Here is a 12,633-nt window from a genome sequence, read left to right as displayed (position 1 = left end):
TAAGGGCATTCCAAGAGTCCATGCACCACAGCATCAAGCCTCAGAGAATTATTGCCAGGCCTTTAAAACTAAATTTAATGTAATTCCCAAGTTGTTTTTATTTTTGCAAAAATAGAAAAATTCATCCTAATATGCATGGAAAATGTTAAGGAATACTAAATAACCAGATATTTTTAAAAGAAGAGATCATATTCCACTTCAAAAGGTAATACAAAATTACAGTAACCAAAACATTGTGGAACTGCACTGATAACAGACCTATAGACTATCAGAATGAAGATCCTAGATATAAACCTTTGCATAAATGATCAAATTATTTAATACATATTGCCAAAACCACTCAATGAGAAAAGACAATCTTTTTAACAAATGGTTAGAGATAATTAGATATCAACATGCAAAAGAGTAAAGTTGTATGCTTACTTTATACTGCATATAAAAACAAATCAAAATAGATCGGAAATCTACATGTAAAACTATAATATTCTTAGGAAGAAAATAGTGCAAAAAGGCTCAATAACACTGGATTTTCAATGATTTCTCAGATCGGATAAACAACAAAAGAAACAAATAGATAAAATAGACTTCAATAAAATTAGAATCTTTTGAGAATCACAGGATATTATTAAGATGATAAAAACAGGCAACCTGCACAATGTATAGGACAGTATATAGTGTACACAATATATCTATAAAGGTTAATAAATACAATGTACAAAGAACTTCTACACCTCACTAAATGACAAAAAAAAAACAAAAATAGACAAAGGATAGAGAAAACATTTTTCTAAAGATAATATATATAGCCAGCAAGCATAAGAAATGTGTTCAAATTAAAATCATGTTGAAAGTTAGACACTAGTCAATCACGCATGCAATCTTACCTAGGAGGCCAAGATCTGAGAATCTTTGTTCAAAGTCAACACAGGGAGAAAAGTTCAAGAGACTTTATTGCTAATAAATCAGAACAAAAAACAGACTGGAGGCATGGCTCAAGTGTTAAGAGTCTCAGTCATGAGTAGAAAAGCCAAGCCAAGTGTGGTGTGAGTTCAAGTCCTAGGTACAAAGGAGTAGGAAGAAACCCCACAAGGCGATATCACAATAGAGCACAATAGAGCAAAATAGAGCACAAAATGAGTACTAGTGAATATGTAAACAATGCTGGTGGCATTTACACAGGAAAATAGTCCAGTTGTACCTCAAAAAACATAAGTATGGAATTTCCAAATGACCCAGCATTTGTTCTTTTAAATATATGTTCAAAGGAAATGAAAGCAGCAACTTATAAGCCAAAGTTCATTGAAGAATTATTCCCAGAGCTAAAAGGTAAAAATGATTCAACTGTCTATCACCAAAATAAGCATAGATAATATAGATAGATAGAGAGACAGAGACAGAGAGAGACACACATATATAGTAGAATATTATTCAAACATAAAATGGAATGCTGTTTGGATACAAAATAAAAGACAGATGAACTTTAAAAAAAAGTCTAAATGAGAAACATCATACAAATTGGAAAAAGAATAATGCTAGCCAGGCATGGTGGCTCACGCCTGTAATCCTAGCTATTCAGGAGGCTGAGATCTGAGGATCATGGTTCAAAGCCAGCCCGGGCAAGAAAGTACAAGAGACTCTTATCTCCAATAAACCACTGTGGCGCTGTGGCTGAACTGGTAGAGCACTAGCCTTGAGCTGAAGAAATGAGGGACAGAGCCCATACCCAGAGTTCAAGCCCCATGACTGACAAAAAAAAAAAAGATAATAATGCTTATATGAAATACCAATAGAGCAAAAATTCATGAAGATGAAAATAGAATATGTTACTAGGATGAAGAAAAAACAAGCTACTGGAGTTCTAGAAATAGTGGTGATTATTACACAACATTGTAAATATACTTTATGCCACAGAATTGTTCACTTAAAATTATTAAAATGGTGAATTATATGTGTATTTTGTAGAAAAAAAAAATTTAAGAGCTCAAGACCTTGAGCCAGCTCTGAGGCTGACATCAGTACTTCCCATTACTGAATCAAAACTGGGCTACTAATTATATTTAAAGCCAACATATTCTAATGCTCAGTGGAGAGAAAATGATAACTACACATGATAACTATTAATTTTCATGTGAGTTGATTTAGGAAGTGTTAATAGAATAAGGAAACATGACTTGCTTAATTTTTTAATTTAGAATATAAAATTAAATACAAAATTATTTTCAAGCGCTAGAGATGTACTTCAGTGGTAGAACCCTTGCCCAGCATGCACAAAGAGCCTAGACATTCACTCTCCAGCAATGCAAACAAACAAAAAAATTATTTTCAAATTCTTCATTTTTTGAGAAATTAAAAAATAATTAAAACTTTCATGCTTGGGAATAAAACTGGCATTAATAGTAAAAACATAACATTAAAGCTCTGAAGATTTTTTTAAATTTTTTGAAGCCCTGTGTTTCTCCCAGAAAACCCTAACCGAAGATTTTCCTCTAACCTGACTTCTGCTCTGGAAACACAAAGAAGTCTAATATATCTTTCCAGCAATTATGACAGAGGAAAAGTCCCTGAACCTCTTATCTGCAATAAACCACCTGAAAACCGGAAGTGGCGTGGTAGCTCAAGTGGGTAGAGTGCTTGCCTTGAGCTGAAGAGCGCAGGGACAACGCTCAGGCCCAGAGTTCAAGTCCCACTTCCAAAAAAATAAATAAATAAATAATAATAATAAGGATACTGGAGTGAGACAGTTAAGCTCTATTGCCAATCCTAGCTCTACCATTTACAAGCTATAGTGACCTGGAGCAACTTATTTAAGCTTTATGTAACTTATAGCTTCTACATTTATTCATTTGTAAAATGAATAAAACCTATATAATATACTCCTGTTTCATTTGTCTGTAAAATAAATAAAATGCAGATAATATACATGAAATATTTTTTTAAAAAACATTTTGGACCATACTAGGCATTCAGAAAAAAATATTACTTATTTTTTATAATTAATGACTAAAATATCCTACCAATAGTGAAGGGAATCTGCAAAAGATATTAAAGAAATCTTTTGGCCAGGTATCAGGAGCTCACACCTGTAATCCTAGCTACTCCAGAGGCTGAGATCTGTATATTGTGGTTAGAAGCCAATCCAGGCAGAAGGTCAGGAAAGTATGTGAGACTCTAAACTCCAATAAACTACATAAGCCAACAGAGGAGCTGTGGCTCAAGTGACAGAGTGCTAGCCTTGAGTAAAAAGCTCAGAAAAAGCATCTAGATCCTGAGTTCAAGCCCCAGGACTGGCAAAAGTAAAAGAAAAATCTTTTGTCCTCTCTTGGCCTGATCATTTTCATTTTCTCCCTTGCCCTTTCTCACACATACATTACACTCATACACACAACCATCTTAAACCTCTGTTCCCCTTCACACCAAGGTTACAACATGTAAAAATGATCTGATTTTTACTGAATATTACACCTTACTTGCCATCTACTTCTAAATATCATTTGACTTTTAGGATTACGATTATAGAAAAATCTGTCTAACACAGTCATAGAACAAACCATTACTGCTAAATCAAATACATGCTTTCTAATCATTTTACTTTTCCTTTGCTCAGTTTTAAAATGTTGATGTTCCTGAAAGTTGAATAATTCAAGTTATTTATGTGATTTAGACTGAAGATTTGTACTTTATTCTCTATCTTCCCTCATGCACAAAATTGTCCGTGGCAAAAATATATTATTTACGCGCGCGCGTGTGTGTGTGTGTGTGTGTGGCAAAAATATATTATTTACGTGTGTGTGTGTGTGTGTGTGTGTGTGTGTGTGTGTGTCTGTGTGTGTGGCCTGGGCACTGTTCCAGAGTATTTTTGCTCAAGGTTAGTGCTCTACCACTTAAGCCACAGTTCCATTTCCGGCTTTTTGGTAGTTAAATGATGATAAGAATCTCACAGACTATCCTGCCCAGTCTGGCTTTGAACTGTGATTCTCAGATCTCAGGCTTCTTAGTAGCTAAGATTACAGGTGTGAGCTACTATTAGCTACCGATTACTTAGCTTTGATTCCTCTCTTCCTATTAATTCTACTCCTTATAGTAATCCCTTAACTTGTTCTTTTCTCTTTATCCCAAACACATTTGTAGCTATTTAGCCATTTCATAATGATAAAAGAGAATTATTATGTCATTGTCTTGCTTACAGTTTCTCAAGGGTTCCCATTTCCCATTATTATCAAGGGGAAAAAAAACTACAACCTTATAAATACTCCATCTGCAAAAGGTGACCAAATGCAGCAGTAGTACTCACTAGACACTATGTTGAGAATAAACTTTACAACTTATGGGTGGGAACAGGAGGGGAAAATGGGGAAGCAAGGGAAGGGGTGACATTGTCCAAAAAAACATGACTCTTTACCTAACTTATGTAACTGTAACCCTTCTGTTGTATATCACCTTTATAATAACAGTAAAAATATTTAAAAAAAAAAAAAAAACAGTCTAGCCGGGCACCAGTGGCTCACACCTGTAATCCTAACTACTCAGGAGGCTGAGATCTAAGGATCACAGTTCAAAGCCAGCCTGGGCAGGAAAGTCCGTGAGACTCTTATCTCCAATAAACCACTAGAAAACCGAAGTGTTTTCTAGAAAAACAAAACAAAACAAAACTAGAAAACCACTGTGGCTGAAGTGGTAGAAAGCTCACTTTGAGCTGAAGTACACAGGGACAGCATCCAAGCCCAGAGTTCAAGCCCCATGACCAACAACAACAACAACAACAAAAAAACACTCCCTCAGGACTTGACTAACGTCTCCGTGGTCCTCTTATCACTTGTATAAATCATGAAAACTATTGACACAGAAGTATTATTGAAGGAATAATCATTCCATTCTCAATAATAGCTCTCAAATGCTTTTATCTTACACACATTCTTCAAAACCCAGACAAAACTTCTTTCTCATAAGAAACTCCCAAGCCACCTCTCCCTCAGCATTTTCTGCATAGTTTATTAGCCTACTTATCTGTCTATCCAACTGTGACCTTAAGTACTTCAGAGACCAAATATTTTTTCACTTGTATCTTGAACACCCTAGCACTCTCTGAAATGCAGTATGCACATAATAAGTAATTGTTTCATTAATGGCATATCTAAACAGATACCTTTTTAACTCATCCATAAGTTCCTTATCCTAATGTTTTAAATTCAATTCTACTGTATCCTGGAAAGATCAAGTAAATGGGATTATTTGGGAGTTAACAAAAAAAAGAGATGTATACATATTGTGCTCCCTAAATTATAGCTATGAGTTGAAGAAGATATAGTAATAAAGCAATGTAATAAAGCAAAGAAATAAAGTAATAAAACAGACTTTTTAGTAGTCATCAAGAAAGCATCACTATCATTACCTTGAGAAAAACTAAAAAGGAGGCAAATACAATAGGGAATAAGAGAATGTATACTATAAAAGCCTATAAGATTATCTGTAGTTTTTCAAAGTTTACAAGTCATAAAATATTCAATAAGTTTGAACACTGGACTGCTTTGTCACTTTTTCTTAGTCTTCTTACAGTACAAAATTAGCACAGATTACAAAACTAGTACAAACTACGTATTATGTCCTTTGTAAGTGCTAAGTTGTTTACTATGTGTTGTTTACCTTGCTCAGAGACCACCCTCATTACCGTAGTCTAAAATGACAAGATTAGGGCTAAGCATGTTAAATCACTCAACAATTATTTTAAGGGATTTAGACAAAAAAAATTGGAGTGTTAAAACCACTTTGTATGTTCATGCCAGTACTGGGTCTTGGACTCTGTCCTGGGCACTGTCCCTTAGCTTTTTGCTCAAGGCTGGTGGTCTACCACTGGAGCCAAAACTCCACTTCTGGATTTTTGTTAGAGACAAGAATGTTCTTCCTGGAACTTTCCTGCCCTACCTTGCTTAAAACTGTGATTTTCAGATCTCAGCCTCTTCAGTAGCTATGACTACAGGCATGAGCCAATGGCACTGAGTATGAAAACAATCTTGATCAACCTTCATTGGCCGCAAGGGTTTTCTTCTCTGAATCTGTTTCTTTAAAAATAAAATGCAAAACAAAACCCTGAAGTGAAATACTCCTCCAGTCACTATTTAGTAAGACAAATTTAATTCCATTGAACCAGCCAAAAGGTTTCAACAGGTCACTGGAAAGTAAACCAACTCAGTGGCAAAAATTTCAGTGAGGTTTGAAAGTATTTAAAAGCCACCACTAGAGTGGTACTGTGATACTGCCTGTTCTCCCAGGTTCTTGGAAGGCTGAGGCAGGACTGCTTGAGCCTAGGAACTGGACAACAGCATCAGCAACATAGCCAGATCCTCATCTTTCAAAACTATTCCTCAAAGTTGTCACTGACCACTGTCAAAATTAATAGTCAATAAGAGCATCATAGTGAAGGTAGTGGTTTAACAATACCTTTTAGTTTTGATACATCTAATCACGATCGGCTTTTTAAAAAATCATCTACTCCCCACTCCAGCTTAGTTGAAAAATAAATAAAGCTGTAAATTACTTGTTTCTCTATATTAAAACACACACACACACACACACACAAACTCATATTGTAATAGAAACCTCTCTATTAGGAGTTCACAAATCACTAGAAAAATTGAGTACAAACAAATTCTTCTTTGATTTGTTTTCGGGGACGGAGAGGTCCAAGGGGAGAAGAAATGTATTTTCTGTTATTTGCAGCTGCTTTAACAGCAAGCGACAATTAAATGTGTGAACAAGGTTGTCAGAGTAACACTTGTCATTCACACCGCCTATGGAAAGATACAGCATGACTTCCAGAAGCACTCATTAAAATTAACGAAAGCTTATCACGGGGAGTTGAAAAAGAAGTGTGCCGGGGGAGGTACACCAAATCACACCGAAGTTCAAGAGCCGTTTTCACACCAAGGTCCAACTTGCAGCCCAGCTAACCACTAGGCACTAACGAACTCAGCCCAGTCGCCCACCAAGGAACTCTCTATGAATAACAGTCCCGACAGTCCCAGCACAACACAACCCTTCTAGAAGAAGAAAAAGCAAAGAGTTCATAAGAAGTGCGGTCCGTTTTCTCTTAGAAATAAAGAGGGGAAGATGCAGGGCAAAGTACTCTTTCTCTTTCCTCCCCAGCAGAGATGCACGCTCCAGCTAGTAGTGCCTTCCAAAGCCCCGAGGGCTGACCGCTCCCCCAACCCTCCCCCAACATGCATGAAGGCACTCCCAAGCAGAAGAATGTACCAGACATTACCCACCTCCAACCCCCAAAATCCCGGAAGACCTTCACCCCGAGATTCAGGTGGGCCTCTCTCACCTGAGCCCCTCAGCAGTTCTCCGGGTTTACGCAGACGCACTTTTCAGCAATCTGCCTTGCGATTGGTTAACTCGGGAGGGGCGTTTCAACCCTATTGGCTACTGGAGCCACGAGGTGGTGGGACTTTGGAGCCGTCGCTGACTGGCGGGCTGCATGGTTTCCCAGAGTTCCCATTGGGTCATCACAAGGCGCTCAAGATGGCGGCGGTGGCAACCGGCGCCTCGGGTCCCCAGTGTGCCGAGGCTTTGGCAGCGGCCGCGGGCAACAGCAGCAGCACCAGTTTCCAGAGGAGGGTCCCTAAAGCCGGTGGAGCCGAAAGCAGCGGCCCCCGCCTGGTGTCCATTTCGGGCACGCGACCGTCGGTGCGGAATGGACAGCTGCTGGTGTCCACCGGGCTCCCCGCCCTGGACCAGCTCCTAGGTCGGTTTCGGAACGGAGATCTGGGTTCAGCTGAAGGAAGCCTGGAGGGGAGGGACCCCCACATGTCGGACTCTTCCTGCTCCCTCGGTGCCCCTCGGTCCCCGTCTCTCTCTCCTTCTCCCCTTCCTCCCCCCGGCCCCCACCGTGGAGACCGTCCGCCCCGTTCTGCCCGAGTTGGACGGAGGGATTGCGTGGTGGGCCGCCAGACCTGCGTGAGCCCCGCGGTGTTCCCCAGCTCTGCACACCCGCTCCTCCCAGAGCCTGCGTGCTTTTGTGTGTTTTTTTTCTCCCCTACCCCACCCCCGGAATGCTTCCTAATTTCATTAATATCTGGAATCACTTTGGCTATCACCCAGGATCTTCCCCTAGTCGCAATACTCTTAACCCCTCTACCTTAAGGCTGGGACTGACTGAACTAAACTTTGGTGTCCTTGTGAGAGAAGGACTTGATTAGAAAAACGCAGGAAAATAATAATAATAACTTATTATTGTTATTATTATCTCTCCCTCTTTCACACTTAGACTGCTATCTACCTAAGTCCTAAACGACATGGCTTTAAGAGAGTGGATGTTGAAGCTGTGTGATTAGGATAGTTCCGTTCCTATTTGCGTTAAATGAGTATATCTCTACTCATACATAGATGATTCTTATATGCATTTCGCTTTCCAGAGTTGGTTGCTGCTATGTGCTGAACAACAGGAGTTTTTTGTTTGTTTGTTTGTTTGATGCCAGTACTTATGCTTGAACGCATGGCCTGAGCACTGCCTCTTAGGTGTTTTGCTATAGACTGGTGCTCTGCCATTTCAGCCAAAGTTCCACGTATGGCTTTTTGGTGGTTAATTGGAGCTAAGAGTCTCACAGACTTTCCTGCCAAAACTGGCTTGTAATGTAATCCTCAGATCTTAGCCTCCTCAGTAGCTAGTATTAACCTGAGTCAGGTTTGAATTTAATTCACATTTTTAAACAGAAAAGGAAGTCTATCTTTTATAACCTCTGGAATTTTCTAAAAGAAGCTTGATGAATATACTTGTTTCTTAAACAAATTTATGCTGAAAGGATTGGAGAGATTCCATCTGGAGGGCAAATTTACTCTGTTTATAAAGTTTTTAGGTTTATTTTTGCTATCTGAATACAGAATTATTAAAGCTGGTCTGTGATTTTAATACATTTTTTCATAGTATGTGATGTGTGTCTGTTAAACCTGGCACGATTTCATAATATATTAAAACTCATTGCTGGTCCTTGTACTTCATTTGACATTTTCACTGTTATCCTTCCCCAATTCCACACCAGCCTCCAGGTAGGCTTTTCAAGCAGGTTTAATGCAGAGGAGTGTAACAAGATAAACAACTGATTGCTCAAAAAAATGTATGGATTCCTAATTGTGTTATTTCATGTCTTAAGTGGGTCCCAAGTTTTTTTCTGCATAAATTTAAATATTTTCCATGCCGTTGTCAGTTTAGTGCCCTCTTACTTTGCATAGAACTAAAAACAAATGGTTTCACATACATTGTTAGTGATTGTTTATTTCTTCTTATTCCCTGAGAGCTTCACCTGATGTTCTGATTTTGAACTTAAAGGTGAGAAGCAACTCCTACTAGTGCTTATGTGTCTACATTTTAAATGGGCATATGTGACTTCATTTACTTGATACTAAAACTCTCCAAACAAAAATGCTACATTTCTAGCATTATGCTTTAATTTCTCAATCAAATAACAAAATGGGCCTTGTACATTCCCAGCACTGAGTAGGTTCTTCATTGAAAGAAAAATAACATCGAAAAGAAAACAAACACCAACAGCAAACACTGAACAACAGCAAGAGATTATGAAACATGTAGAACTGTTTTAGGTGAATGAACATTAAAAAACAGATTCAGCCATGCATCAATGGCTCATGCCTATAATCCTAGCTACTCAGATCTGAGATTGAAGAATCTCAAATCAAGGCCAGCCTGGGTAGGAAAGTCTGTTAAGACTCTTATCTCCAATTAAGAACCAAAAAATCTGGAAAGTAGAGCTGTGGCTTAAATGGTAGAGCACTTAATTCAGGAACAGCACCTTATGCCCTGAGTTCAAACCCCAGGATGGGCCCAAAAAAAAGGGGGGGGGGATTCAGAAATTAACTACTATGGGCAGTCATAAAACTGACCCTGACCATGTAGGCTTATGTTTTGGATATCTTGAGTTCTGTCTGGACTATACTACAGCTGTCTCAAATTTTGAGAACTATTTGCAGAATTTTTTTACCTAATTTATTGAACCTAAGATTAATGATTTAACGATAGTCTCTTCAAACACCCACCACAATGAGAACTCAATAGACATACGCACATGGGTTTTCCACAGAGATGAAACTGTAAAAACATTTAAAATTTTCCTATGTGCTCAGAGATGGAAGCCTCAATACTTAAAGCTTATGCTAAAATTTAGTATTTGTTGAGGTGATTGAAATGGTAACTTGTTAAAATCTTGAAATGAATTTTGCATGTATACAATTGATTCTCAAACAAATTGAAAATGTTAAATAAGAGTACTTTATTTGAAAAAATAACTGTGTCCAGAAGTATTTCAGTTGTTAACTTCTTGATGTCCTTTTGTAGTTTGATTTTCTGTCTTGTATGGAGCCTTTTACATTTGTTTTTCATTAAAGCATTATTTGAAAGTGAAACATGTGGCTGGTAATGTGTGTACATATAAATATTAGTAATTTTAAAATGTTATATGACCCAGATTGCAACAATCCTAATATGATCATATTGTGACAATCTATTCATAATAGGAAATTTTTCAGTAGGGGACTTTACTGTTACATTGTGATCATATATGGTTACTGTAAATAAGTATATACTGTATAGGAATCACCAGAGTTTACTTCTGCTACCATGACATCATTTTAAACATAGATTCAGAATACATTTGAAAGGTTCCATACAGGCTCAGCAAATGTTATCATTTGATACTTATCCGATACTCCAGTGATAACTTCAAAACATCTTACAAATTTAAAAATTTCTGAACTAGCAGTATGGCTCAAATAGAATACCCATTTAGTAAGTGCCAAGCTCTGAGTTTAAAATCCAGGAGTACCAAAAAATAAAAATAAAATCCAAGTTTTCTAATACCTGCATCTTTGAGACATGAGCTAATCATACAGTTTTGATTCTGACAATTTTATATTGTTTTATATGCATTTCCCAATATAGCTTCATTTAAAGTTTTCAAGTACTTAGACTGCCTAATCTAAGTTTTCAGTCTTCTCCCTTCCAGGACATACTGATATTTGAATTCACTAGATATAAATAACACACATTTCAGGAAAGAAAATACATTAGATGGATATTCCTTTTATCTTCCTCCAGGAATTTCTAAGATTATAGCAAGTAAAGTATGTTTAATCTGCAAAATGCTTCAAGCGACATGACTTCACAAGTTTGGCCCACTCCTGCACTGCTCAGAACTTACTAAATTTGACTATCATAGTGATGGAAGATAGATTTTGGATAAAGAATAGTCCATAGAGAGTTCTCGACAAGAAGCTTTATATGGTAGCTGCCCTTTGAAACTCTAATTTTGAAAAGTAAATACTGTTAATCTATAGTGTGAGATAAATTGAGCTTTGATCACATTTAACAATTTAGCAACTGATGTACAGATGTATACAAAATTTACTTCATTTTTATTACTATGAAATACTTTTATGTAATCTACAGAACCATATCACTTAACTTTGGTTTCCATATTTATCCAGCCAGTACTTATGTCATATCTTCTTACATGTAAGTAAAATATTCTACCACTACTTTTAGCAAGCTGGAAATGGACAACCTTCTTAAAGAGATCAAGAAGCAAATCCAAGAATCTTAGTGACTTAGAAAGTATGCCAGGCTTTGTGTAGTATGCAGCTGTAATCCTGGCATTCAAGAGGTAGAGATGGGAGTCTGGTAAAGTTTGGGCTAAGACACCTGCAAAGAAAATGAGGCAAAAGAGAGAGTGAAAAAGAGGAAGGGAGAAGGAAGAAAGGAAAGAAGGAAGGATTTTTTCTAAAAGTCAAAATCATTTCTTTTTGTTTTCATCAGGGATAAGATGATTGCTTACTTTAGCCATTACTTACCTAGAAAATATTTTAATGGAATGATAGAAAAAAATTATTTTGTTAAAATTGGGAACTGTTAATGCAGCCTAAATGAGTTTGTTTTTTTTTTCTTTTTGTTTGTTTTTACATTTATCTCTGAAATTAAAACACTAAGCTTTGTAATAAATATACTGAAAACTTTAGCAATTTAAAATATCAGTATAGCAGTATAAATCAGGTAGGATAAGCTCCATGTTTAACTTTATTAAGAGTACTTGTATGCTATTAGATTTCAGATTGTTTGAAGGAATAATTATGCTTACTTTCAGTGTACAAAATAAACAAGGGAACTTCTCATATTAAGTTGCTCTACAGGAAAGATCTTTATTAGTGTTCTAAATGTTTTCATTTTGTTCACATAAAAAAACTAATATCTTCAGACAATCAGAAATTTGAGTAGTTTCTTTTAAATCATACTATGAATGTATTTCTGTTAACTGAAATTTAGATTTTTGTTTACAAGTAAATTTTTCAATATTTAAGACATTAATCACAAACACTAATACTTTTTTGTCACATGGGATGAAGAATGAAGTAACTAATGAACTATCTCATTTTAGTGTAATTCCACCATGTTAAAACTTAATTTGAAGTTTTTCTTGTTTGTGCTGCTGCTGTTTGCAGTGCTGAGGCATGAAGCTAGGATTTTGTACATACTAGGCAAGTGCTCTACCACTATGCTGATACTGGGGCGTGAACTCAAGGTCTTGTGGTCTTGTTTGGCTTTTTTTCTTTGCTGGCATTCTCCCGTTTGAG

At 36.9% G+C, this 12,633-nt stretch overlaps 2 protein-coding genes across 4 annotated transcripts in view; one reads left to right on the top strand and one right to left on the bottom strand.

The window, feature by feature from the left end:
• Nucleotides 1-7,368, bottom strand: part of Immp1l (inner mitochondrial membrane peptidase subunit 1) — a 53,786-nt gene extending 46,418 nt beyond the window's left edge. For 2 of the 3 annotated variants that reach the window (XM_042691453.1, XM_042691449.1), the window contains exon 1: nt 7,322-7,368. The gene's annotated coding sequence lies outside the window, so the exon portion shown is untranslated. Of the gene's footprint in view, nt 1-7,262 lie in introns of all 3 variants that reach the window. The other variant, XM_042691450.1, reaches the window with a different exon arrangement.
• A 146-nt stretch (nt 7,369-7,514) lies between these two features.
• Elp4 (elongator acetyltransferase complex subunit 4) overlaps nt 7,515-12,633 on the top strand; it is a 172,515-nt gene continuing 167,396 nt past the window's right edge. The window contains exon 1 of the mRNA XM_042691717.1: nt 7,515-7,741. Coding sequence (XP_042547651.1) covers nt 7,519-7,741 — 223 coding nt within the window. The 5' untranslated portion in view covers nt 7,515-7,518. The remainder of the gene's footprint in view (nt 7,742-12,633) is intronic.

The sequence above is a fragment of the Dipodomys spectabilis genome, unplaced genomic scaffold (assembly GCF_019054845.1).
Source record: "Dipodomys spectabilis isolate Male_0828 unplaced genomic scaffold, ASM1905484v1 ptg000145l, whole genome shotgun sequence".
NCBI classification, from domain to species: Eukaryota; Metazoa; Chordata; class Mammalia; order Rodentia; family Heteromyidae; genus Dipodomys; species Dipodomys spectabilis.
The sequence above is the reverse complement of the archived record's forward strand: the minus strand, read 5'-3'. Positions and strand labels throughout refer to the sequence as shown.